At 41.3% G+C, this 27,068-nt stretch overlaps 2 protein-coding genes across 6 annotated transcripts in view; one reads left to right on the top strand and one right to left on the bottom strand.

Annotated features, from left to right (window-relative positions):
- TRIP12 (thyroid hormone receptor interactor 12) overlaps positions 1-11,967 on the bottom strand; it is a 69,907-nt gene extending 57,940 nt beyond the window's left edge. For all 5 annotated transcript variants that reach the window (XR_013986733.1, XM_081006845.1, XM_081006846.1 and 2 more), the window contains exon 1: positions 11,827-11,967. The gene's annotated coding sequence lies outside the window, so the exon portion shown is untranslated. The remainder of the gene's footprint in view (positions 1-11,826) is intronic.
- FBXO36 (F-box protein 36) overlaps positions 11,958-27,068 on the top strand; it is a 30,971-nt gene continuing 15,860 nt past the window's right edge. Inside the window, exon 1 of the mRNA XM_081007016.1 lies at positions 11,958-12,582. Within this exon, the coding sequence (XP_080863142.1) occupies positions 12,487-12,582 (96 nt within the window). The 5' untranslated portion in view covers positions 11,958-12,486. The remainder of the gene's footprint in view (positions 12,583-27,068) is intronic.

The following is a 27,068-nucleotide window of genomic DNA, read 5'->3' as shown; positions in this document are numbered from 1 at the left end:
ACTTGACCATTTTCAACGGGAAGTCTGGATGGCACACCACCTGTTTATTCCTCTCACCTGCTGTTATGTCATTATTAAAATGTAGACTGTGACACCACTCAATTTATTGGTCAAATATTAAATTGTCGGTTTTAAAAAATAAAATCCTTTTCTAAGTGGTAGTCTATTTTATTATATATTATCTTCCAGTTTCAATAGCAGGAATGCAGGCCTATCCTGCTGTTAGACACACAGTGCCAAACTAACATAAGCACTTGCTCCCTCTACCCCATAACTCTCTTAAGAAAACTGCCCTCCATTATATCACACAGTCTCAACTTATTCAACTGTTATCTCTGTTCACACGCACTCAATAGCAACAGGATGCACCTGCACTTTTCACAGTGACACAGGTGTAGCTGGTTAGGATTTTACATTAGGTTGGTCACTGCTTGGTAGAATGAACATGCGTGCACCATTAAGACTTTATACTAAGAAAGTGAAAGCACCAAGTCTGTGCATGTCCATATTGCTCTGCCCTTTAAAGATATTGCATCACAATACTTGGAGAAGGGGGGAAAGTGGTGGATTGCTCAGTTCTGATGCAGACAATAGTCTGAATGATTCAGGTCACTTTGCACAGGAATTCACAAAGATCCAATTCCTAAAGGATTCCATGCTAATATTGACCTTCTGCTCATGAAAGCCGTCAAAGTGAGACGATGAAGCTAAGTTGGGTATATTTGCTCTTCTACATATATACGCCAAGGTTGATCTGCCAACATTCTAAGACGACTGAAATCACAAAAACTTGTCTTGGTAACCAGTCTCAAAGAGTAATATCTATCTACACACACACACACACACACACACACACTTTAGGCCAAGGTTGGGCATATGTGATCAAACATCAGCTTTTGCCACCTTCATAAAGCAGTAAGGTTCAACAATTGATAATATTCCTAAAGTCAACATGACTTTAAGGATACATGTCATAGCATTGCATTTGTTTTTAACTATGTCATTGAGATTCCAGGACCACTGACTATTAGAAGCAGCTTCAGTTTTTGCAGCCTGATGATGCTAGCAACGTGTTTGTGAACATGCATTCAACTATTTCCCCCTCACAACCCTTGTCCGTCATGGCTAATTAAAGCCTGGGTGGGTTCAGGGTGTGGTGAATGTGCCTTTGTATGAGAGGGGTGTGCCTGGCACCTTGAAGGAGGCAGCTGTGTGGCCACTCTTAAACCTCACCTTGGACCTGATGGCATTTAACAGTTGAAAATATCCACTTTAAGGGTAAGGTAAAGGGAACCCTGACCTAAGGGTAAGGTACTGAGCGCAATTTTAGACGTTCTTGTAGGAAGCAAATTATCTGGGTTATGATCTGGGCTCAGGACTGGATCAGCCTTCAGAGGGAGGGGAGTAAACCCTTGCTCAATCTCTTATGAACTTCTGATACAATTGACCATGGTATCCTCAGACAGTCTATGAGATGAGGAATCTATCCTGCAATGGTTATGGTTTAAACTTAAGGCAGTGTTTCTCAAACTTGGGTCTCCAGCTACTGTTCGACTACAACTCCCATCATCCCTAACTAGCAGGACCAGTGGTCAGGGATGATGGGAGTTATAGTCCAGCAACAGCTGGGGTGCAAGTTTGAGAAACACTGCCTTGAGGGATGGTTCTAGATCAGGAGTAGTCAACCTTTTTATACCTACCACCCACTAATGCATCTTTCTTGATGGTAAAATTTTCTTACTGCCCACCAGTGCTCGATGGAAGGAGGATTCAGCTTGTACCGTAGAACCCCCTACCACCCACCTAGAATCCTGAAATGCCCACTGGTGGGCGGTAGGGACCAGGTTGACAACCCTTGATCTAGATTATTACTGAAAAGTTTAAAAGGCCATAGATTGGCTAATTAAAGGCCTGGGAGAAGAGGAATGTTTTTGCCTGATGCTTAAAGATATGTAATGAAGGCACCAGTAGACACTCCCTGGGGAGAGCATTCCACAAGTGGGAAGCCACAGCAGAAAGGCCTGTTCTTGTGTTTCTGCTCTCCAGACCTCTCACTGAGGAGGCACATGGAGAAGGGCCTAAGATTATGATCACAGGGTCTGGGGCGGTTCATACAGGAGACAGAGTCCTTGAGTTATTACAGTCCTGAGCCATTTAAGGCTTTATAGGTCAAAACCAGCACTTTAAATTGGGCCCAGAAACTAAATGGCAGTCCATGCAATTAGATCAAGATTGGCATTATATGCTCAAACCATCTTGAACTGGATGATTGTTTCTTGGCTCTTAAACTCTGGGGTGCCACAGAGCACCATGCAGTCTCTACTGCTATTTAATATCTATGCTAAGCCTTTGGTTGCCATGATTAGGAAAAATGGAGCAATATGTCAACAATACATACATCTCTATGTCTCTGTAGCAAATGAATCTGGAATGGTTAAGAAGGTGTCTGTATGCAGTGTTAGCTTGGATGAAACCTAATAAACTGATTCTCAATCCTGGCAAGATGGAGGCTCCATTGGTAAGTGGTTCCCAGATCTGGGAAGTCAATATGTTGCCCATCTGGATGGGGTTGAATACTCCCTGGAGGAGGTGCAAGTGTCCTCAGTGTCTAGGACTGCCAGTTTCAGCAGGTAAGACTATTACGGCCATTTCTGGATTGGGATACTGTGAGCCCTAGTAACCTCAAGGCTCGATTATTGTAACATGCTCTATATGAGGGCTACCCTTGAGGTTGGTCCAGAAAGCTGCTGCTAGTTGTAGAACATGGTGACTAGGATTCTTGTGATGGCAAGCAACCACCAGCATCATGCTTGGGAATTTTTTTTTTACCGGCTGTCAATCTGTTAGTGGTCAAATTCCATGTTTTGGTACTAACATATAAGGTCACAAAGTTCAGGACCAGGTTACTTGAGAAGACTGACTTTTATGTACCCAGTAGGTTACACTACATTCTTTAGGACTGTTTCTCATCCAAGTCCCAAATATATCAGAAGACCACTTCATAGTGACCAGAGCAGGGCTTTCAGTGTGGCTGCCCCTGTTCTGTGGCACAGCATTCCTGTCAGGATAAGACAGACGCCCACTATCAGTACTTTCCAGAATCAACTGAATACCTTCTTGTTTTGACAGGCTTTTCCAACTGGATGAAAAGTTATCTGCCTTAGGTTTAAAAACAGTACACAATGATCATCCCTCTTCAGTTATTTCTGTACTGTTTTAAAAACTATTTCAGCTGTGTTTATGATATTTCTGAATCACCCTAACACATATGTAAGAGGTGATTCATAAATTAAAAAATAATAATAGGTAACAAATCTCACATGTTTAATGGATAAGCGGCACATCTCTCTAACTAAAATAATCTTGTTAGCAAATACCTTAAGAGAAATTCCTTTGGCATGACTTGGTTTGCACATAACGCTAAGATATACTTTGGGCAGTCCACACTGGTGTGCAGGCTCCCAGAGAGATTACCAGTATATTGTTCCTCCTCTAGTCCTACTGTACCCATTGGGAGCTAAGTCACACAAATTCAACCTATGTCTCACCCCTGACAACCCACAAGCTGTAATCCAAGTTTTGTTCAAATACGCAGTCAGTGTTTTCAGTCCTATATTCCTAGACCAAAACACACATTTATTTCTCTACCTCAAGGGTTCCCAAACTGTGGTCCCTGGACCACTAGTTGTACACTTGTTTCATGAAGCTGGTCTGTGGTGTGTACACATCAAATATTCAAATTGATTTTAATTGTGGCTTATTGTTCTTGATTGTATTAGAATTCAAACTGGAATGTAATAAAATACAATCAAAGAGGAGAGAAAGAACCACAAAAATACAATTAAAAATCATACAGCACAGTGCATTACAACTTTTACAATGGACAGAAAAATCATTAGGTGGTCCACTAACACCCTGAGCAATTTTCAAGTGGCCATGAGAAAAAAGTTTGGGAATCACTGCTCTACTTTACTGTATTTCCCAACTTCTTAATACTTAACATCTGCAGCTCTCAGAGGGCATTGTGCCACAGTTCTACTTTGCACATAGTGAAGCAAATATGCTAAAGTTGAACAAGCTGACCTATTCCAGTATTTACCTCACGTATGTACTAAATTTACTTCCTTCCAATCAAGTCCCCTTCTCCTCAGCAAAGCTGCTTAATCTAGATTCAGCAGTGACAAGATGTATGATTGGCAGATACACCATGTCTGAAGATTGGATGGGGAAAAGGAGAGAAACCTTGGACTTTATAAGCACAGTTAGAGAACCAAACTTCATCTGACACCAATGTTAGAGAGTATATGGTAGCCATACCATATATAGCATTTCAAATATTTGAAGCCAAAGTCATTTAGGGCTAGAAACACTAACATAAGCACTTTGAATGGGACCCAGAAACAACCTGGCAACCAGCGCAGCTGTATTAAAGCAGATATTAGATGAGCTGCACATTTGTTGCCATTTAACTTTCCAAATAGTCTTCAAGGGCAATCTCAAGAAGAGCACATAGCAATAGTTCGATCTGGATGTTACCACAGCATGGAAACCGTGGCCAAGTCATCCCTGCCCAAGTGGGGCCACAGCTAGTGAACCAGCCAGAGCTAGAAAAAGACAATGCTAGCCACTGAAGCTACCTGAACCTCCAGTGGTAGCATTGGATACATGAAAATTCCCAAGCTAAAGGACAGCAACCCTGTTCAGAACATGCTATCTCCCCAGCTCCCACACTCCCAAGCTGAACCACATGTGAAAGGCTCAATATTATTTAATACAAAAGTAAATGCAACGGATGGCCAAGGATTCACACCAGCCCCAAGAAGCTAGACTTGCTGTCCTGGTAGAAATAGCCAAGAATAAGCCTGGCTCATCTCAACATAATGTCCAAAAATAGTATCATCCAGAAAGCCAGCAGTTGGGTGGACAGTGCACTTTTTGAGCCTTTAGCTGATCTCTGGTCTTGGTCTAACACATGAGACAAGTTAAGCAAGATACATCTTTCAAGAACCAAGATATCTGTACATCATCATCAGTCTCCTAATCATTTACTGAAATCCTATCAACAGCTCAGCTGATTCTATCCGAGTTAAAAAGGTACATATACAGTTGTACTCCTCATATCGCATCCAGAATTATATATAATTAAAGTTGTATTACCACTAATTGTTGTATCCTATTTCAGGTTGCTTGGGTTCAGAGGCCCAGCTACCTTGGTTTGTGTCCATAGCTGTATTTGCTTTTCCACTACATTTTCTCCTGACCATCACAACTGCAAGCTTCCCACCACCCCTTCTACTCCCACTCTAGCCCCTAGCACAGGGGTTGTCAACCTGGTCCCTACCGCCCACTAGTGGGTGCTTCAGGATTCTAGGTGGGCAGTAGGGGGTTCTACGGCACAAGCTGAATCCTCCTTGCATCGATCCCTGGTGGGTGGTAAGGAAATTTTACCATCAAGAAAGATGCATTAGTGGGCGGTAGATAGATAATTTATAACGGTCAAAGACCAGCTCGCTAATGGGCGGTAGGTATAAAAAGGTTGACTACCCCTGCTCAAGCACATCCCTTTGAACCAATAACTAACTACCAGGTGACTGAGCAGGCAAACAGATGGACAAAATCTACAGCCATTAAGGCATAAACTTAACAACAAACTTCTTATCCTAGATACACTCCTGTGTTTAATGTTGGAGCGCCACTTCATATCCCAGGATATCTGCTACTTTGTAGCTGGAGGTGCTTGGAGTTCAAGCAACTACACACACCAGAAAAGCTGAAGACCAAATATTAGTTAAACTTGATTTATACAGTGGTACCTCGGGTTAAGTACTTAATTTGTTCCAGAGGTCCATTCTTAACCTGAAACTGTTCTTAACCTGAAGCACCACTTTAGCTAATGGGGCCTCCCGCTGGAGCACGACTTCTGTTCTCATCCTGAAGCAAAGTTCTTAACCTGAAGCACTATTTCTGGGTTAGCGGAGTCTGTAACCTGAGGTACCACTATACTTTGTTTTATTCACCAAGACAGTACGCTAGATTAACTGAAAACTAGCTATGAGCCCAGCAGATGAAGAAATAATAATATTGACTGGAAATGCACACTTTTTTTTTTTCCAAACTATATACAATTGAGAATATAATGCCAATCCAGGCCAGACTGCACTGGCTACCGATTAGTTTCCGGGCCCAATTCAAAATGCCCAACATGGCTCAGGACCTCAATACCTTAAGAGCCACCTCTCCCTATATGAACTGACCTGGACACTGTGCTTGTCATCCGAGACTCTTCCCTATGTTCCCCCTCTCTGAGTTCAGAGGGTGACAACAAGAGGACAGGCCTTTTCTGTGGTGGCTCCCCATCTGTGGATTCTCTCCCCAGAGAGGCTCACCTGGCACTATCATTACATATCTTTAGGCACCAGGCAAAAACATTCCTCTTTACCCAGGCCTTCAGCCATTAAATAATCTATGGCTTGTTCAAGGTGGGGGGAATGTAATGATGATTATTTTTACTACTGTGCTGTCTACGATTATACTTTGTTTTATGTTTTTATTATTATGCTCCATAAAATATGTTTTTAATGTTGTCCATCAACCTTTGATCTTTTGATAAAGGGCAGTATGTAAGCTGAATAAATTATTACTACTACTAAAGTAAACATTCCTAGGCAGACCTAACAGTACTGTTGGGAGTAGAAAAGGCTAACTAGGTGATTTAAGGAAGCTCAGGGAAACTCACTTTCAGCCAAACCGAAGACTAGCTCCAAATACCTCTGCCAAGCATTTGCCTTTTGCAGCAAAAGCAAAAGTCTTATGGCACCTTAAAACAAGAACGAAAATTATTAAACCTTAATTATTGGAGTCGACTTCGTAAGAAGTGATTTCAGTAGAACTTCCAGCAACAGAAATTCTGCAAGTGAAGAACTCACTGAGCACCAATTAAAATATATGCCAGATTATTTATTTTCAGGAGCTATTCTGTTCTCCAGGTCCTTGCTCAGGGGCTCAAACAATCCAACCACTTACAGATGATCAGAATAAGTGGCATTAAGACAGGCATGCAAGTTCTGAAACAGGTTAACTGACTGCCTATTTACTCATTGTCAAATATTCCAAGCATGCCACTGGGTAGATGCCAGCCTACCATTTTTATTTAATTACAGAAACATTTATCAGTAAGAGGAAAAACAGGTTGTCCCTTCCTCTGCAGTAGCCACGGGGCTAAATCTAGTACTAGTTACCCATTTATAGCTGCAGTCATCTCCGAATACAAGTAGGGAATGGCAGAGGTCTTTGCCTTGTTATGTACTTGTTATTGCACTAGATAAGTAAGACTCTGGTTCTAATTCCCATTCATTCATGATCACTTCAACATCAGACCACTCCTACTCAGACTAACCTACTTCCCAGGGTTGTGGCAAGGGTAATGGAGGAGATACTGTACACCATGCTGAAGTCCTTGGGAAAGAGGTGCATAAACATGGAATAAAAATGATGGCAATTTTCGAAAGCTAGCCATAGGGTCACAAAACAACTTTCTTGTTACTCTATTGAACCTGATTATCTTTTTTGTTGTTATAATATTAAAGGATCGACAATACTGACAGTGTTTTTGATTGGACAGATATTGAATCCTAATTGGCATCATTTTGTATTAATGGCTTCACAGGTATGCAGCATATACTCAATTGCCAGGAAGTCAGTGATTAAGCGACTGAGGAATTAAATAGAAGCTAATTGTCCAGCAGCAGTTCTTCACTATTTCTTGCCTACTATGGAAAGGCAATCTTAACATATATAAATAATTCTCATTCAAGCGGAACGCTAAGTAAAAATTGTTACTGAGCCTTGATTAGAAGCTGGTAGGGCTAACTAGGGACTAGATAATGCTGCTTTGGAATTCAGATCCAACTCACAGGCACCAGCTTGTTATCTTTCGCACAGAGCATTAATGAAGGCCCAGATTCTAAGCCAGGTTAACTTCTTCTAGAAATGTGGCATTTGAGGTTTACACTTTATTCACATTTAGTTAGAGGTCCTTGCATCCAAGCTTATCTGAGCCTATTGAATTATTAACTCCACAACACTTGCAGGCAACTCAGCTACTCACTTAAATTTCAATAGTGACCAATATGTAAAATAAGTCCAAATTATGTTCACTGGAGACATTGGTTTTTATAGCAATTTTAAGTGCCATGCTTTTCTCCAATGAATGCTTTAGTATGGAAAGGGCATAAAGAATTCTGTGTGATATCCCAATCCCCCCACAAACAGAATCACTCTACCAGGGTTTTGTAGGGAGAGGAAATAAGTTATGAAACTTGTTCAGATGTGTGGAAAAGAGATGCTTTTATTCTCATAACTCAGTTGTTGCCTGCCCTACAACATTTTAAATGGTTTCAGAGTTCCTGCTCTACCACAGCTGTCCAGATATATTCAACGGTTCCTGAAGGTTAGATATCTTGAAATTTGCCAATTCTAATTTAAAATAGCTGCTTCTAAGCTAAAGAAACAAAATTATTTATGAAAATTGTCTTTTAAAAAATGTCTTTGATATTTAACAGCCTTATCAGAAGCTATCAATTTCAGGGTGTCTTTTTATATCAATTACAGGTGCATGCAAGTCATTTGGGCCTTTTTACAACTTCCTCCTTGCTCCATGTTACAATCTGGTTTTTGATAGATGTAGCTCCCTACCAGTCCAAAGCATATGGTAGATAAATATTCATTCTCACTTGAACTATTGTTTAGTTCCTGGGTGCCAGCATCACTTACACACCAAGGCAACAAGACCCTCAGGAGTATCAGAGCTGCAAAACTATAGCAGATAACATTGATCCCATTGATTAGATTCCACAATATTAAAATTGTTTACTGTAAATGAACAACATAACTTTGGTACACTTCCCATGTTTTTCAAGCCACCCCATATCTACCTAACTTCTTATTTCATATTATCTTTCTCTTGTATTATCTTGTAATACAGCCCCAGGGCCTTGATCTTCTACAGCTTCCTTCACAGCCTTTCATCTCTCTTACAGAAGAGAGGATGTAACTCCTAGCAATCAATCTAAAGTGGCATCAAACACAGCCTTCTATCTGGTGGCCACTCTTATTTTGTATAGCATTTAACTCAGGAGTCAGCAATCTTTTCCAGTCGTGGGCCGGTCCACCATCTCTCAGACCATGTGGGGGGCCGGACTATATTTTTTTGGGGGGGGGGGGGCGCGAGATGAATGAATTCCTATGCCCCACAAATAACCCAGAGATGAATTTTAAATAAAAGCACACATTCTACTCATGTAAAAACACGCTGATTCCTGAACCATCCGCGGGCCGGATTGAGAAGGCAAGTGGGCCGCATCTGGCCCACGAGCCTTAGGTTGCCTACCCCTGATTTTAACTGTATGCATGTGTGCAACATAAAGATAGAGCAAAGTCAGAGGTACCTGAAAGAAAGGCATAAAAAAATTATCAAAACACAGAAACAGCAGCAACACAACACCTGCTGATACATAAGTGATGGTGCTGGAGATTAGTTTCTATTCATGCATCACCTTTTATCTTCTAGACCACTTCCAATGCATCAGCTTTCTTAAATTTTAGAGAAAGGCAAGCAGTAATTTAAAAGCTGCACTTAAATAATACAAGGTAATAATGTTTACCTTTTTAAAAGGTAAAGTTAGTTGAAGGTTCTGGTGGACTGAATGTATAACTGTGGACAAATCTTTAAATTTAAAAGAGCTTTATTTTATATCAGTATTTTTAAACAGTCTCAAAGTTATTGGTTGCCTTTCTTCAGAATAAGTTGAATGCAATAAAAGCAATAAAAACTATCCCTCCCACCCCCAAAAGGGCAACATTTCTGTTCACATTTATGTATACACGTTTTGAAGAAAACTTCATTTTGGGTTGCTATGAAAGGTTTCTCCTTTTCACTGCAAAGACTCTTGCCCCATTTTCCTTGAATCCCCCCTTAATATTTTTTTGAAAAAAAATGTTGGACAGGCCTAACAGTACCAAGGGTATTTCCATAAAGTCACAGTTATGAAAATCACTTTGTTTTTTAAAAAATGGGATCTTGCCTTAAATCTGTATGAAATCAATTATCCTGCTGATGAAAAGGGTTATGAGAACAACTACTTTCATTAAAAAAAAAATCCACAGCAGAACTATTAAATCTTGGTTGCAGTATGAAAACAATCCTGAAATCCAGCTACACGAATTCTAGAAACGTTTCTCAAATGCATGGCAGGCACTGAATCCATAGACCAATGCCAAGATCTCATTTCTTTCCTCTGTGTAAATGCGACATAGTCAGGCCTAGTATGTAGGCCTCTGATACAGGCAGGACCTTTGTTCCATACATCGTTGTTTTTCCCTAAAGCCTCCGATAAAACTTTCCACTCACCCCGCCCTAATGTTTCCTTGTTCCTAATCTAAACTTTTTCGAATTCCTGATGCCTTTAAAAACCCTACTGCGAAGAACACCCCACCCCGACAGGACTAGCCATTAGGAGGAACAATAAAAGTTGTACAGCAGGAGGCTGGGCCTGTACGGCTGGCAAAAGCCCCGGTATCAGTTTGAATGCTAGCCCGGTAGTAGTCGGCAGATACAAAAGCGAGGCGTGAGGAGAAAAAAAGAATGTAAATAGCCAAATACGACGCGTTATGCAAACAAGCCTCACGCTAGTTTCTTCTCGAAGGCGTCAGGAACACAAACCAACTCTAAAATCATAGGGGTGAAAGGAATCTGCTCCAGTAATGGGACCAAGTGCCGAAAGGGACTGGATAAACAAACACCCTTTTCCGCTTAGCAGAGTACGATTTCCCCCTTCCCCAGCCCCCAAAGCCAGGCCAATATGGAGTCAGCAGATCGTTTAGCATTTCTCTCTTTTTTTTATTGTCGACGCCGACGCCGCCGTTGGGCTAAAAGGGGGCTGCTTTCCTCCCTCCCCTACGCCTAATTCCGTGGGACTCAGTAGCTCACTTCAAGAAAACAAAATAAAAAGGGGCCTCCCTGGGGAGGACAGGGGCTAGCAAAGAGGTTGGGGGTAGTTTGTGAAGCAGGGCCGAATACAAACCCGGGCGCAGTGTCAACACTGACATTGTCCTTTTGTATTTAATCACCCACAAGCCAGAACGCCAATCTTAACCGTGGCGGGGGGGGGGGGAGGTTTAAAGGTAGGCCCGCAAAGAGGAGTACGGCTGCGATATGGGGCATCCTGCGCTCCTGTGAACCCAGGCATAAAAGGTGGGGTCCAGATTCATCCCATGAACAGAGAGCCGCTTACACGGGAGCGTGGAAGGCGAAGAAAAGAAGGGAAGGGCTGAATGACGATAAAGCTTCAGGCAGCCGTTTGGCCATTTTGTCAGCTCCCATTTCTGCCACCCTGGCTGCTTCTCCTCTTCACTATTCCTCTTCTTAGGAACGGAGCGAGGGGGTCGGGGAGAAAGAAGCCAACCTTTTCCGTTTAGTATTTCCTCCTCCTCCTCCGCCCCCCCCAACACCTTGTATATTAGGTACATATTAGGAGACCTCTTTATGGCGAGGACTTCCTGAAAACCTATTCAAGGCCTCAAAGCCACCACACACACACATACCACCAACCTTCCCCTTTCTCTCCCACCCGCCCCCGTCTGGCCCGGGACTACCTCACCACCAACCTCCCCCTGTCATGTTCTAACCCAACGCCGCCCCACATTCCCCGACTCCGGCCCCCCGGCGAAGAACGGGCGGAGGGGAGGGGGGGAGCCGAAGAGTCGCTTTCCCTCCCACAGAAACCCCGGCGTTGAAAAACAGGCCTGGTCCGCCTCGAGCCACAGTACCTAGTTTATCCCGACGCGGCCTCTGCAAAAGCGCTCTGTGGCTCTCCGGCTCCTTTTCTGTCCTGCCCGGCGCCTCTTCCCTTCAATTATCAGCTGAAGCCGCAGCACCGATCAGTGCGCCGTCTGCCTCCGCACCGTACCCCCTCCAGCGGCGTAGGGGGAGGCCGGGGACTACTTTACCCCCAAAGGGGCCCGGGGGCCCCCGTTCTCCCCCCCCCACTCGCCAGCAGCGGGTGTTCTCCTCCTGCCCGCCTTGGCGCTCCCTGCCGCGGAGCCGGCAGCCCCCCCCTCTCCTCCCACACGTCAAGGATCGGCGGCGGTTCTATCCTTGCCGTCCCCCTCCGCTCGTCTCAGACGTTCCTTGGCTGAAAAAGAGGTATCCCTCCGCTGGGGTCGTCACCCCCGGGGTGCGCGCAAGCGTTTATCCCCCACAGGGTCAGCGAAGCCGCTGGCGGCGGCGGCGGCCTCCCCGTTGGCGGTTTCGCCCCGATTTAGAGACTTCCTCCCCCCCGTACGTTCGCGGGTGGTGTAAGACCCGCCGACGTCCAGCACGGAGGAGCTTTCCCGTCTCCTTTAAGAGGGGAGGCTGGGCTTCCCGTGACCTCTCCGTGCGGCCGCCCCTTCCTGGTTGCCATAGCGATTGGCCGCTGGCGTCCTAAAATGGCGTCGCTCCTCACAGACACTTTGTTCGAGGCGCGAGGGCAGGCCCCGGCGCCCAGCAAAGACTTCTACCAGCTCCTTGTCACCAAGAAGGAGGTGAGTGAATTACCTCCCCTCTCAGGGGGTCCTCCACAGATTTCTCCAACTCCTCCTCCTCCTCCTTTCTCGCTGTTGTTACGGGGTGAGCGGCGACGGCCTGACTTGATAGCGAAAAAAGTAATGGAAGTTGCCTCACTCGAATTTAGGGCTATTCGTTAGTTCTTCCCAGGACTGAACAGGTGCATCCTAGAAAAGTGTAGGGGAAATTCTCCGCGCGCTCGACTTGCTTCTCATTCAGGAAAGGAAATGGGGTCCACTAGAACTTAAGCAAAACATTTCGCTGATAATTAAATTGCCATGCCAAACCTCCCTACTAGAACATTCCTGGGTTCATTCTCTAAATCTCTGATTTGGTAGTCCTGTCCCCTAATCCTAGATGCGGCCTTTATTTTAGGCACATTGTACCTGGTTAAATGCACACCTTTCTGTATGCGTGTCCCCATTTTGAGCTTTCTCATCCTATAGTCCCAGGCATCTCCCATGGAGGTGGGTTTTCCAACAGGAGTTATATTGGGTGAATTCTAAATAGATGAAAATTCATATTTCTATGTTACACATCCTGCTCCATCAATGACAGGGATAGGGTGCCTCGGGCCCAAGGTCCAAATGAAGCCCTCCAGGACTCTTTTTGGCCCTCAGTGCTCTTCTCAGGCCACACACCCTTCTCAGCCCCTCGTTGGACCACTTTGCACCATCTTTGAGTCTTTCATTTCTGCTTGGATGGAGAATAGAGAGGGATGCAATTGTGAAAAAACCTACCCTATAAGATACAGTGACAAAATTCACATTTATTGCTTACTTTTGCCTCTGACCATGATTTTGACTGTGTGTGTGTGTGTGTGTGTTTTTCAAACATTCCTCCATTCTTTCACCTGAAAAATATGAGGCAACTGGACTCCAATATGTTGCAGGGCTGTATACTTGGCAAATTCCCAGATTGCATTTCTGCACCAAATACCCAAAGGTGCTCTGCATTCTGCAACATTTGTGAATACTTTTTCCAACATCAAATCCTAATAGTGTTACTTACTTAGTAATTCAGTAAAATGTTGTCACAATGCTATTATAGCTAACAATATTAGCTTTGAAATTCAGATCCTTTCTCTTCTTGGAACTTTGCATGCACACTCCAAGCATCTTTTGCTCATTCCCAGGTGGGTTTGACCCACTATTTGAGAAGTAAGGTTTAATCTCTAGTAAAAGTAATATCTCCCCTCCAGAGAGAGTGTTATGGCAAGTTACAGTATTTTGTTTTTAGGCTCTCAGCATTTGTGAGAGAGCCGTATGCAGAAATACTATACCTGGTACTGCAAAATTATTTTTAGTGGGTGTATATGTAAATCAAAGTGGCTGTCTGTTCAGGGGGAGACAGTATCCCATATCATTGCCCTTCTTTGACCTGATACTGCTGCGACATCACTCTAGAATCCAAAGAATTGAGAATACTGTCAGTATGCTTTTAATATAGAAGTTTACCTACTAGTTCTGTTGTTTTTTCTGTAGTATAACTGACACATCTCCTAACTGCTTTGATTCCATGGGATCCAGAATCATGAAGGTTCTGTCTCTAGTTGGTGACCTGTTCTGGCAGCTCAGAAGGGGAAATTGAGCTTTATTTTGCTTTTTTCCTTTATCCCTTAAGTTGCTTTTCTGCCACGTTGATCTCTCTGGCACAGTGACTGTTACGGCTGCATCAAAGCAACTGCTTCTGTGGAAGCATTAAGTGAGTGAAACTTTCAGTGTTAAGAAGCCATGTGATTTCCTGGAACAACTTCCTCAAAAATGAAAAGTTTCTGGAAGTATGGAAGAGGAAGCAAAGAACAACATTTTGGTTTTTCTTACTGTAAACTCCCAACAATTTCAGAGGAGAAGAAATACATTTCCACTCTGTGTATGTGAGACACAGTATATCCCCAAACTAATGCATATACGTAATATACAGGGATTGAGATTCTCTTTCAGTTACACCAAATCTGGTGCCTGCAAACAATTTGCCACAATTCTGTTTAGGAAAGAACTTTCCCGAGGGTGCACAGAAATGGAAGAGTACCCAGTTAACATTCCAGCTGCAAGTTATTGTCATGTAATAAAAAGATTCTAAATGTAGAATACAGTATAACGTCTTTGTTTAGATTATGAAAAGAAGTGGAAATTAGTAAGCCCAATATTCTAGTCATAAATATACAACCTAAATAACTGTAAAATAAATGTTGTTTGGTTAGTTGTGAGGGAAAGAATCTTTTAGGAGTTGCTCTCCCCCTATAACAGCAGCATGAAATAAAGAATGATGATAATCATGTTGATGATGTTGATAAATATAGCGCTATCTATGTGTATTGCACTTCGCAAAGTATGACAGAACAGATACTCGTCCCAGGAGATTTACAATCTATAAAGCAATGCAAGCAACAAAGGAAGGAGAGATTTTCATTTGAGAATTAATCTTCATGTGAGGGGGATATTCTCTGGATTTTATCTCTATAGTCAAATAATTGCCAAACCCTGGTTGCATGTTGGCATTTCTTTTTAAAATGTATTGGAGATGGGGTGGTGAAGGGAGACTAACAGCAGATCATACGAGGGTACACAGAAGGACATAATGACCAGCAATCCAGAAACACTAATAAAAGCAAGGTAACAGTTGAACTTCTAAGATTTGGTTTAAAAAAAAAAAAGTTTAATAAGCAGTAGTGAGTCATGAATCAAAGAGACTAGGTGGGTAAAAGATGGAAGTCTGTTAATGCAAGGAAGTTGTTCTAGATGGTAAAGTTAAAAGAGTAGGATTATTATGACAAGAAAGAGACAAAGAAATCTGGCACTTAAGCTTCTTAAACAGTGGACTCATAAGATAGGGTTAATAATAGAAATGTAACTAGTGAATATTCTGAATGTGTAAGTAATAGTACATCTGTCATCAATTTGATTTGACCAGGCTGATTAATTACTGTAATGCATGAAATAATTATCTAAGACAAATGCATTGATTTCTATGGAACACCTTATTTCTTTCCATAAAGGTCCAAGTTGTATTTTCCTATATATTTTAACCAGTCTATTTTTCTAGAAAAATAAGTGTCAGAGCTCACCATGAACTTCTCATTTGTTCCCTTAGAATGGCAGTGGTGCCTACCTGAGAGGTGGCAGAACTGAGCTCCAGTGACCTCTGGGTGAAAAAAAGCCCCAATTTTAACATAAATACTTGCGTATAAGATTTCATTAAGTCCTCTTACAGAAAAAAGCACTTCATAAGTTCCACTGATAAAAACATCTAGTTTTAACAGTTTGGTTGCAATTAAGTGAATTTGTTCACCTGCTGCTTCCTTTTATTGTTCCTTTGTCTTCCCTTCAGACTAGATTTCACTGTGGTTGTACATGGACAAGCTAGAGATAAAATGGTGGGAGGGGCATAATAGATAATTGATCTTTGAGAGATCTACAGGGCTACTTCTGAGGGAAATTTTTCATCTGGAGAAGAGATGAGCTTATACTTTGTAGCAAAATTCTGAAGTGCTCAGAAACCTGGTTAACTACAACCTTAATTTTGTTCAGAACTTTTTTCTCCATTTGCAAAATAATCATTTTTATGGCAGCTCAAGCATTCAGACCTAGTTAACCAAAGTGTTTCTCAACCGCCCACTTCTTCCAACAGAAAACTATACCATTTGAAGCTATTTCTTTTAATCTATCCAGACTCAAATGTCCTTGAAAAGTGCAGGCAGATGAGTGATTCATGGACGCTTCCCAAAACATTCTTAAGACAGACTCTAAATGGAGATACAACTTTGAGAATAACAGTGTAGTTTAGTATTATATCGAGAAGTGTATGAAGAGTAAGTATTTTATAAGAATGCAGACAGCTGGAAAGATTAGATTAAACCAGAAATGGGTAAGATAAAATTGCAGGAAAAGGCACTGCTGTTAATGTGGGAGGTGTGGACATGAAACCATTTCAGAGAGAATTGATGATATGACAGGAATGTAGGCATCTGTGTCTCCTTCCCTCCACCCTCCGGGGATTTTTTTTCTCTACAGCAAGGATGAGAGTTACAGCTGATTTTAAGTATATTAACAGCACTGAAATCCACAAGTTCTATCCTCTGAACACCTAGTTTTCGCAGAGTTTGAATTCATATCTACCTCCTCCGTTAAATTAATCATTTCAACGGTATGTATTGTGCTTGGCCTTCTTTTCCACAGGCCGCATTAGATTTCATTGGGGCCAGCCCACTACTTGCTCAGGAGAAGGGCCGGATTTAGGTTTGATGAGGCCCTAAGCTACTGAAGGTACTGGGGCCCTTTATATGTCCAGCTGTCTTTTGTCAACAACAAATTGTTGCTGTTTTTTTGTTGAATATATGCTATATGGTAATTTATGGACCTGATAGGTATCTAAAGCCATTTGCAAATAACAAAATATGTATTTTATCAGAGTAATTGATATAGAAATGAGCAAACAAGTTATATTTTAGGGAGCAGGCTAGCAGGCGGGGCCCATTACTTACATAGTAGGAGCCTATACAACAAAAAACACTGTTGCTGTATGTAAGTTTTATTTTATTTGTTTTTTATCTTATATTTTGGAAATGTACATCCAGTTGTTTTTTTCTTTAAATTTTTTTGGGGTCCCCAAGAGAGTGGGGCCCTAAGCTATAGCTTGTTTAGCTTATATGTAAATCACTGCTCAGGAGTGATGTTTTCACTTCTTGAAGGTTTTTTAAACAATTTTCTTGCTTCAGTAGAACTTGCTATTTAGTACATTTATATCCTGCCTTCCTTGCATCCCAGAAGTTAAAATGTGTTACATGGGATTCCTAGGTGGTTTCCTATCCCAGCATTGACCTGCTTAGCTTCAACAAGGTGGCTTCATCACATGCCTTGTAATCTTGTCCTAGTAAGTGGTAATTCTATTGTGGGAAGGATAGATAAATGTAAGCATATATGAAGGCCTATGTCTTATAGACTAGGATTTTTTACACTCCAGATGTTGTTGGACTATAACTCTCATCAGCCCCAGCCAGCTTTCCCAGTGGTCAGTTTCCCCACCCTGATACGGATATTCACAATGATGTAGCGCATTCACCCTGCTCCTTAAAAAAGAATGGGCATAAGCCCTCCAAAGTTGTGCATTTCAAAGTTTTGTTTATTTCAGTAGAATAAAAGCATGTGCGTGGTTAACTGAGCACAGACGTCCACATGACAGAGTTGCTAACTTTGGAGGATTAATCCTACTATATCGTATACATAACAGGTTTACAAATAATAAAGGGATAGCTCATATTTTGGATGTGGCTGCTGTTCTTTACTGACTGGTCCAGCAGGCAACCTCATAGATAACAACATTCACAGAACTTGTGATATGCCAAAACACATACACTGTTCATCTTAAATACTGGATAAGCCCAGCCCTGTCTCTCTAAGTCTTAAAAACTAGATCAAAATTTCATAAGTGTTTCCTTTCCCTTCCTACAGAGGTTTATGAGCTAGCCTCATATGACTTATTCTAATACCTTTGTGTACCCAAATATTTTAATTAAAGTAAATTGCAGTAAAAAATCAAGGAAAAATACAAAAATGGGGGCGGGCAATACAAGAAGAAGGAAAAAACATTGTCAGTTCACATTAACATTTATACATCATCAATACATCCATCTTAGTTTACATGTAGAGATCAGTATAGGCCTTCCAAATGTCAGCTATTTAATTTAGTGAAGTTGGTGTTTATAGAAAGTATACTTCTATAGTTTCTCTAGATTGAAGATGATATTTGGTCCTTTTTTTATTCAGCCATCCAGAAAGCTACTAGGTAAACAATTTTTTTAATTGCCCATGCTGGGGTATTCATAGAAAATGAGACTTGTCAATCTTTCATATGTGTTAACAGATATGCCTCATAGTACAGAGTACATTTTAAAATTAATAATCTATGTGGCCATCTGCTGCTATTCAGGTTCTTCAGAATGTTTAATTGTACAGGAAGAGAGACATTAAATCAGGCATCCCCAAACTTGGCCCTCCAGCTGTTTTGGGACTACAACTCCCATCATCCATAGCTAACAGGACCAGTGGTCAGGGATGATGGGAATTGTAGTTCCAACAGCTGGAGGGCCAAGTTTGGGGGTGCCTGCATTAAATTATAATAAAGTTACTATGCTACTGTTCTTTACTGTTATGATTAATGCTCATCAAAGTATTTTTAACCCTTTATGTCATGTTACCAATTCTTAGCTTTCAGTAAAGATTTTAGTAGAAGACTACTGAGAATTCCAGATTTTTAGTACCTGCTTTAATCAACCTCCACCTCAGGGCAACCTAAGGATTCTGGATGCTGAATATAAATTATTTTTCTTCAGATTGTGTGCCAAATCAGCCTATCCCAGCCTGTGGTTTTGCCACACCTATCACTGTTTTCCTTTAGCAAAGCTGCTCTGAATTCTCTGCTAATATGCATGTACTAGGACATACTGTTCAGGATTACATATGCAGCTTTAATGACAGACAGATTTACCCAGTAGTTCCATTAGGGAACACAGGAATGGCACATTATTTTTCTGAGCAGTCACAGGTAAGAAGTGCTTTCAGATTTGTTCACTCATGCACATACATGCATACCTTTCCCCCCAAAATAACTTCTGGGATCCTGGCTGACTATCTTCCATTGAACCCTTTCCCCTCACTAGGGAAGCTGTATGCCATGAACTGGCAAGATGACAGCGAGAAGGGAGAGGTGAAAGAGGATCCCTGTGAGGAGTGTAGCCAGGACACACTGGGGCATGCAGGGGATGGGGAAGGAAGTACTCACAGGGTTACAGAGGATGGTGAGGGAATGAGGATCAGTGCGCAGGAACCACAGCAGCAAGACCCATCACCAGAGCCGGGGGATGGGCCTGTCTCCATGAACATGGTGGGCACTGAGAGGTAGGGAGCAATGGAAGGGGGACTCAAGAAGGCTGAGGCAGGCAAGGGCCCACAGCCCAGCTCCCTAGCTAGCCAGGTTAGGGCTCGCTAGCTCTGGGAGGAGGTGTGTGATTCCTCAGCTGGAGTAGGCTTGGAACGGGTAAGGGTGATATGCCTCATCAAGCCCAGATGCTGCAGCCAGCATGCAAAGTTCCAAAGGGCAACAGAGCTGAAGTGCTGTGTCTGCTCAACTGCCCATGTTGATGGACCTTGGCTTGAATTCTCCTGGACCTCTATGGGACTGCACTTCAGGTTTGACTCTGGACTATATCCTGACTGCTAGACTTGAGACTATTGCAGGCATAGGTAAACTCCGGCCCTCCAGATGTTTTGGAGCCACAATTCCCATCATCCCTAGCTAACAGGACCAGTGGTCAGGGATGATGAGAATTGTAGTCTCAAAACATCTGAAGGGCCGGAGTTTGCCCATGCCTGGACTACTGCAACCCTGCCCAGCTACAGCTGTGGTTGTGCCATGAGCTTAAGATGATGGAAAGCACTCCGTGCGACAAGACCACCTGTGCCTCAAGTGTCAGCAGTGAATTCAGAACCCCCAAACAACAAACCCAGTCATTCAGAGGAAGTGTAATTTAATTTAGAAATGACCCCACAGGAATTTATACTGGTGAATCCATGGAGCAGTCAGGTCCCACCTGGAGCTAGGCATCCAAATAGGAACAGCACCACTGCAATGCAGTGCCCCCCAACCTGACTCAGAACAATACCGTGATTGATGATGTCAAAATCCACTGAGAAATCTAATAAGAATCAACAGTCACACTTGTCCCATTTCTCTCCCAGGCACATTATGAGCAAGGCATTTTCCACACTGAAACCAGGCCTGAATCTCAATTGAAATGGATCTAGAAAATCTCTCCTGCAACCTGGATCTGGTTGGTACCCAACCACTCAAGTGGCAAATGTCCCCTTTCTGGGCAAGGTTCTTATCTAACTTGGAGGTCTAGGGAAGGCTTCTTCAGCAGTAGTCTTGCAACCACCTCCTTCAGGCAGCCTGGTGTATGGGAAATCCACCCAGAAGACAAAATGTATATCAAAGAGTTAAGTGATTATTATTATTATTATTATTATTAGTTGAATTTATATACCTCCCTATACCGGGAGGTCACATGATTCTAACATGGTTACCCTTTCTTTCTCTGTTTCTTCCCCCTCTCTCCCAGCCTTTAGTTTTTGAAGGTGTGAGAACAGTCTTTGGTGTCCTAATCAGTTGGGAGGAGGTGAAGCCCCCCCCCCAGCTGCCTTAATCAGTCTGGGAGGATAGTGCTGGAAACCTTCTTTGATGTTGGAAATTATTAAAGTGAGGCATTGGGAGGTGGCGGCTGTTTATAAAATTGGTTGGTTTGGGCAGATTCTTTCAGAAGCTTATGCACAGACTGGGCCATGCAAACTGAGGCTACCTGGGGGAGTCACTTCGTCGCTTCTTGAGGGCTTCCAAGTGGCTGAGGGAAGGGCATCCTTGGTATGTATATATTGCTTTCTGTTTAGAAATAAAATCTTCTCACTCACTTGTGTTTTGTATTGCTTCTGAATCTCTTTTAAAAGAACCACCTTGCATTTGGCAAGGCAGCTGGGACCACTCCTTGAAGCATTAATCACCTTCCTGGCCCATTCAGCTGCCCCCTTTCTAGCAAATTTTATAAGCCATGAGGTGCAAGGGTCCAAAACACAAGTGGTTGCACAAACCTAGCCAAATACCTTGTCCATATTCTCAGGCCGCAGCAACTGAAACTCATCCAAGACAAGAAAGCACTTTCCTTCAGCAGGATCATCAGCTGAGCCCAAATCCTAGAGGATGGAAGTAGCTTTATCCTCAAAATGTTTGGCAAGCATGTCACAGCAAATTCACCTTCCTAGGGCCAGTAGGCAAGAATAATCCTTTATGTAGTTCATATAGTTCCACTCAGTGCTTTTTTTCTAAAAAAATGTTTAGGGGTACTCTCATTTTTCTACTCATATTGAAGTACGGCCCCTCAATGAGGCCAGACACAGATTCACAAAACGTTTTGGGGTATGCATAACCCTGTGTACCCCAAGAAAAAAAGCACTGGTTCCACTAGTGTGGTAGCAATATATCTGCTCCCTGGAATAATTAATGTAAAGGTTTGTTTTGACCAAGTTTCCAACATATCCAATATTTTAATATTTTGTGTGTGTATGCTAATTTAAAATTTGTCAGACAAATGAGTCAAGGTTCATGAATTGCAATCTGTTCTGTAGTTAGCTCCTTTGTGCTCATTTTTCTTGTGCTTAGTGAGTCACCTAACAAATGAACAACTAATTTAAACAGACTGTATATTAACAGATTTCACATATATGGGGTATTGTATGTCTGATTTAACCAAATGTTTGTATCATTTCCTTTATGCGGTTATAGAACTAATAATTCACTCGGTGTGCTGATAATGGTGAGTGGTTTGTTTTATAACATAACTGATCCCCTTTAATAGTGAATTGTAACTGAACTGGTATATTTCCTATTACTTTGAATAATAGAATTCTAGAATTGGAAGGGACCCTAAGGATCATACAGACCACCACACCAGAAGGAAAGAAAGACAGAAAGTTAAACCCAAGCTCCTTCTGGCCTGTTATTATATGACCTTGAGAGAAAGAGATAACAGAACCAGTTTAAACCAGCTGTTCAGCTTCTCTGAAGGAATAACCCAAACATCAGGAACCTTTTGCTTGTTTCCAGGCAGAATAGAAGCTTATTTGTCAGCTAGAAATTTCTAGCTTCCACCAGCTTGTATCACACAGAGAAGCCTCTAGAACCTTCTGGAATAAATTAGAATAGGAAAGATCTCTACACTTTAAGCCAGTATTTTCTTTACTAAGAATGCAAACTTGACAAACTCTGGCACCTTATTCCAAAGTATGATTCTGGCTACACTGCTACTTATTCTTTGAACTTAATGGACACTGCTAACAAGTTTTGCTAAAGTAATGTAGGATGGTACCAGTAGCTGCAAATGACCATAGGTAAACTTTTTTGAAAAAACAGGTATAGACAAAGCTTCCTTCTCTGTAGATGTATCTAATCTACCCTGCACTAATAATACTGGGGGAACATCACAATTCTGTAGGAAGCTGCCCCATACTATTCTAAGCATCTTGTTTCAGGTTGATACAAAGTACTTTTGTTTTTATTGTAATTATTTGTAAGTTTTATAAACACATAAAATTTTAATTCTCTTAATGTTTAATTGTTTATAATTATTATTTTTCCTATGTTTTAAGCGATTGTTTTTATCTGTAAGCCAGCTTGAGTCCCATCAGGGGAAAATGTGGGATATAAATATATACTAATAATACTTCACAATTTCCCTTCTTTCTCAGTTTTCTAGGGCATGGTTATCTAAGTGACTTCTGTTGTTCCTCAGGACAAGGCAGCAGTAGTAGTTGTTGGGCCATCTTGTGGGTGGGCAGGGGCACTGAGAACAGCAGAGAAGGCATCATTGCCTCTGCTGCATATGAATTAGCATATTAAACTGCAACAATTCCTATCTGTTTCATGTGTATATATAGCAGTTGTTTGTTTATTGCAATATTTACACACAGAGATTTTTTTTTTTTTGCAAAAGTGTAGTGTGATTATTTTTATTTATTTCATAAAATGTATATACTGCTTGATTGCAGAAAAAACCTCAAAGCGGTGTTAAGACTCAGTTTTATTTTGCAAATTGTCACAGTGCTCTGAAGACCACTTTTGTTCTGTATTTTCCATACTCTCTGGTGCACATTTTCATGAGAGTGAAGCACAGCATTACAAAGTCATTTTTGCACTACAAAGCTGTATGTGTTAACAAGCAGTGTGTTTATCCTTTACTTTGGAATGGGGATCAGAACAAAAATGTGATAGAAAATAGTTGCAAACTTCTCTAGAAATGTGTGAGGTGATGTTGATGTCATTGGCATTAGCCAATAGTAGCCCCCAACAGCTGTTTGCATATATACTGAATGTTCCTTTCTAAGAAGAGGAACTGGGGCTTTCCAGCTTCACCTTGAGGCAAGGTGAAAATAAGAAAAACCAGTTTAACCAAAGCATACAGTGGGACAAAAGAATGTACATTTGTATTGCAAATAACAATGGCAGCATAAAACCACCCCATCATTTTGATGGAAATGCTGTCTGCCTTTATCCCAAGATTATTAGAATCTTTATTGGAGACTTTAGTCCAGATAGACCTGCTCCCAAAGACTGGGTGAGGGGCAATTGAAAATATGGTCTTTTCTGTTGTGATGTCTTATTTATGGAATACTTGAAAGAGGGATGCTTTTGGAATAGTCTCCTTATATCTAGATGGCAAGTTGGAACAGTTTTGCTTTTACTGCTATGTTATTGCTTTTTTTATTCAGCATGTGATATTTGCTTTTATTGTAATTATTTCTTCTTTCCTTGTAAGTAGTTGTGAGGGCCATTAAGATGCAAAGAAAGAATGTAAATCACTTGTAACTTGATTTGTTATGAGAAACCCCTTCATATAAGATACATGGAAATTCTTTCAATTCTCTAAACAGGAATGTGATTTTAAATGGCATTATTTCTAACAACAATCTGAGCATAGTATCCAAAAAAGTATTGTAGGAATACATACGGTACCTTCCCTTATTATTCTGTTAATCTTCTCTTAATATTAATTTTCTTGCAAATCAAAATGATGTGGCTCATTTCAATATCTCAGTTTCCAAACAGCCTGTTATTTTTCTGCTAATGAGTTAGTAACTGTATAAAAAGATTATTGCATGTTCTTGATTTCAGTTTTTGGTATAATTGCTTCATTTATCATGTGCTCCTTAGATAGTTCCTTGTAACTAATTAAATGCAAACATTTGACCATATGACATGCCAACTTCTGGTGTTAACTGATGGCGTTCTACTGTAGTTAATTATGCAAATAAATTATTTTTAACATGTCAATCAAGCTTTTTCGTATTCTATCTGCACTGAAATAACACTTTTTAAGATACTTTTCAGATTGCTTGTCAAAACCTGAATGTTACACAGTGCAATCCAATGCATGCTTACTGAGAAGTAAGTCGTTAGCATTCTTACAAGTACAATCTTAATTGCCCTAATAAAATCAGTTCTAGCTATAGGATGTACATAATTCTCACAATCCGAAGGCCATACAACCACTCTTGGAAGAATCATGCTGCTTACGTTGTCTACCAGCATGACTTCTAGATCAAAAAAGAGTAATAGTCACTAGAACAAGAAATAATAAGGATCAGACTAAAAAATGTATTTGTCCTAAAAAGTGTATGCTTTCCATGTTCAGGATTGAACAGCTATAGATAACAAATACATTTCCATTTTCCATTTTGGTTTTCCCATTCCCTTGGAGATTTCCCCCAGTGTAAGGAAAAACAAAACAAAACAAAGAACACTACAAATGATATGCCCCTGGGTAAGCTCCAAACACCTATTGTGGCTCCTTGAGGGAAGACAGATTGTTGCTTTGAATAAAGATGGAAGCCTTTCCACACTTTAATGGTGATTTCATTTTCTGAACAATTGTTTTTCCTCATAGACCTGAAATGTGAGCCATCTCTTCGATTACTCACATTAAACTGTAATTGGATCGTGTTTCTCAAGAATACACATTGTCTCACAGAAAGTCACCGAGAAGACATAAAACTAGGTAGATTTTAAAAGATTAATCCCGAAGAAAAAGCTGAATGCTGGGGATTCAGATATTATAAAACAGATTTGTTGCATATATGGTGGATTATCCGAGCATACAGAAATTTTGGGCAGGGATATTAACAAAGACTAAAGATGTAATGAATGCGGAAGTACTATTATACCCTGTTAGAGGGTTGCATGGAAGGAAAAAGTTCAGAAGAAGAAATGGAATTAATTTATTATTTATTGACAGCAGCAAAGGTTTTGTGGCGTTCAGTATTTGAAGAGAAATGAAGTACCTGGAATAATGGATAGGGAAATAAAGTGCTGGATATTGATTAAATCTGTGAAACTAATTTTACTGGATTAAAAAAAAACTAGGGAGGGATGAAAACAGTGAAAAATGAATTGTTCTGAGATTTAAAAGAAATAACATGGTAAGGAAAATCCTGTTTAAGAGAAGATACTGATTGGATAGCACTAGGAGTTAACTTTTAAGAAGGACCAAAAGAAAAGAAAACTATATAAAGAGTTACGGAAGAACTATTAGAAAGAATGCTATTTTGAATATTGCATCTGCAAAAAAAGGTTGTGTTGTGATCAATATTTTCCTTTGATTATATGTGTAAGTTTTGATATTAATAATAAGGTTAATAAAATTCAGCAAAAATCAAAACAATGCATTTAATTTTTATGTGAGTGGAATGCTCTGGCCATATTTTGTATGACGTGTTTCAAACTGATATTCTGCTTTTGTGCCTGCATGTTCAGCATTCCTCAGACCAGGCCAGCAAGGCCAGTAGCTGTTGCTGGCACCTGCCAACAACCTGATCAATTTTTAAAAAATGTATTTTTATTAAAGATTTTCTTGATTTACAAAGGTATGTGCAATGTCTCTCTCTCATATTTCCCCCCCCCCCACGTAACACTTTTTTTTTTTTTTTTACAAATCGGTTTCATTTGTTGAGACATTAGGAAAAACAACCTGATCAATTTAACCCCTTATTCATTCTCAGTTAGAAATTGTCCATTCTTCCTGACAGCTGTGTACACTGATAGTAATCCCACCTGTAGGAGGTGGCAGGTTTCCCAGCCTATGAGTCATAAAGATGTGTCCCTGCAACTCCTGTTTCTATCAGGAACCTGTGCTGTCACTTTCCAACATCAGACTCTACTTCCACATATCAAGGAAAACCTGAACAGAAGTGGAGAATGCATGGTATTGAAACACAATACAGCTGCCTACCATATGGTGCTGTGGTCTAAACCACAGAGCCTAGGGCTTGCCAATCAGAAGGTCGGCGGTTCGAATCCCTGCAACGGGGTGAGCTCCCATTGTTTGGTCCCAGCTCCTGCCCACCTAGCAGTTCGAAAGCACGTCAAAGTGCAAGTAGATAAATAGGTACCGCCCCGGCGGGAAGGTAAACAGCGTTTCCGTGTGCTGCTCTGGTTTTGCCAGAAGCGGCTTAGTCATGCTGGCCATATGACCTGGAAGCTGTCTGCGGACAAACGCTGGCTTCCTCGGCCAGTAAAGTGAGATGAGCCCCACAACCCCAGAGTCGTTCGCGACTGGACCTAACGGTCAGGGATACCTTTACCTTTACCTTTACCATATGGCAAGCAAGACTGCTACCACTGATGTGGCTAGAGGTGCTGATGTTTCCTTTACCACCACATTCAACCAACCAAGGGCCTGGGTACCACGACACATGACAACATGCCACTGTTTGACCGCTAGACCCTGCACTACAGTCCCCATGTGGCATTACATAGACCTATGCCAAAACATCACCAGCCAATTTAGTAATCCCGAGGGAAGGGGATCTTTTTCAGTAAGTCCCATAATAAGCATCTAATTAGTCATCTCTGTCCACCACCTGAG

The sequence above is a fragment of the Podarcis pityusensis genome (genome assembly GCF_964106645.2).
Source record: "Podarcis pityusensis genome assembly, chromosome: 5".
Lineage (NCBI taxonomy): Eukaryota > Metazoa > Chordata > Lepidosauria > Squamata > Lacertidae > Podarcis > Podarcis pityusensis.
This window is presented reverse-complemented; position numbering and strand designations above follow the sequence as displayed.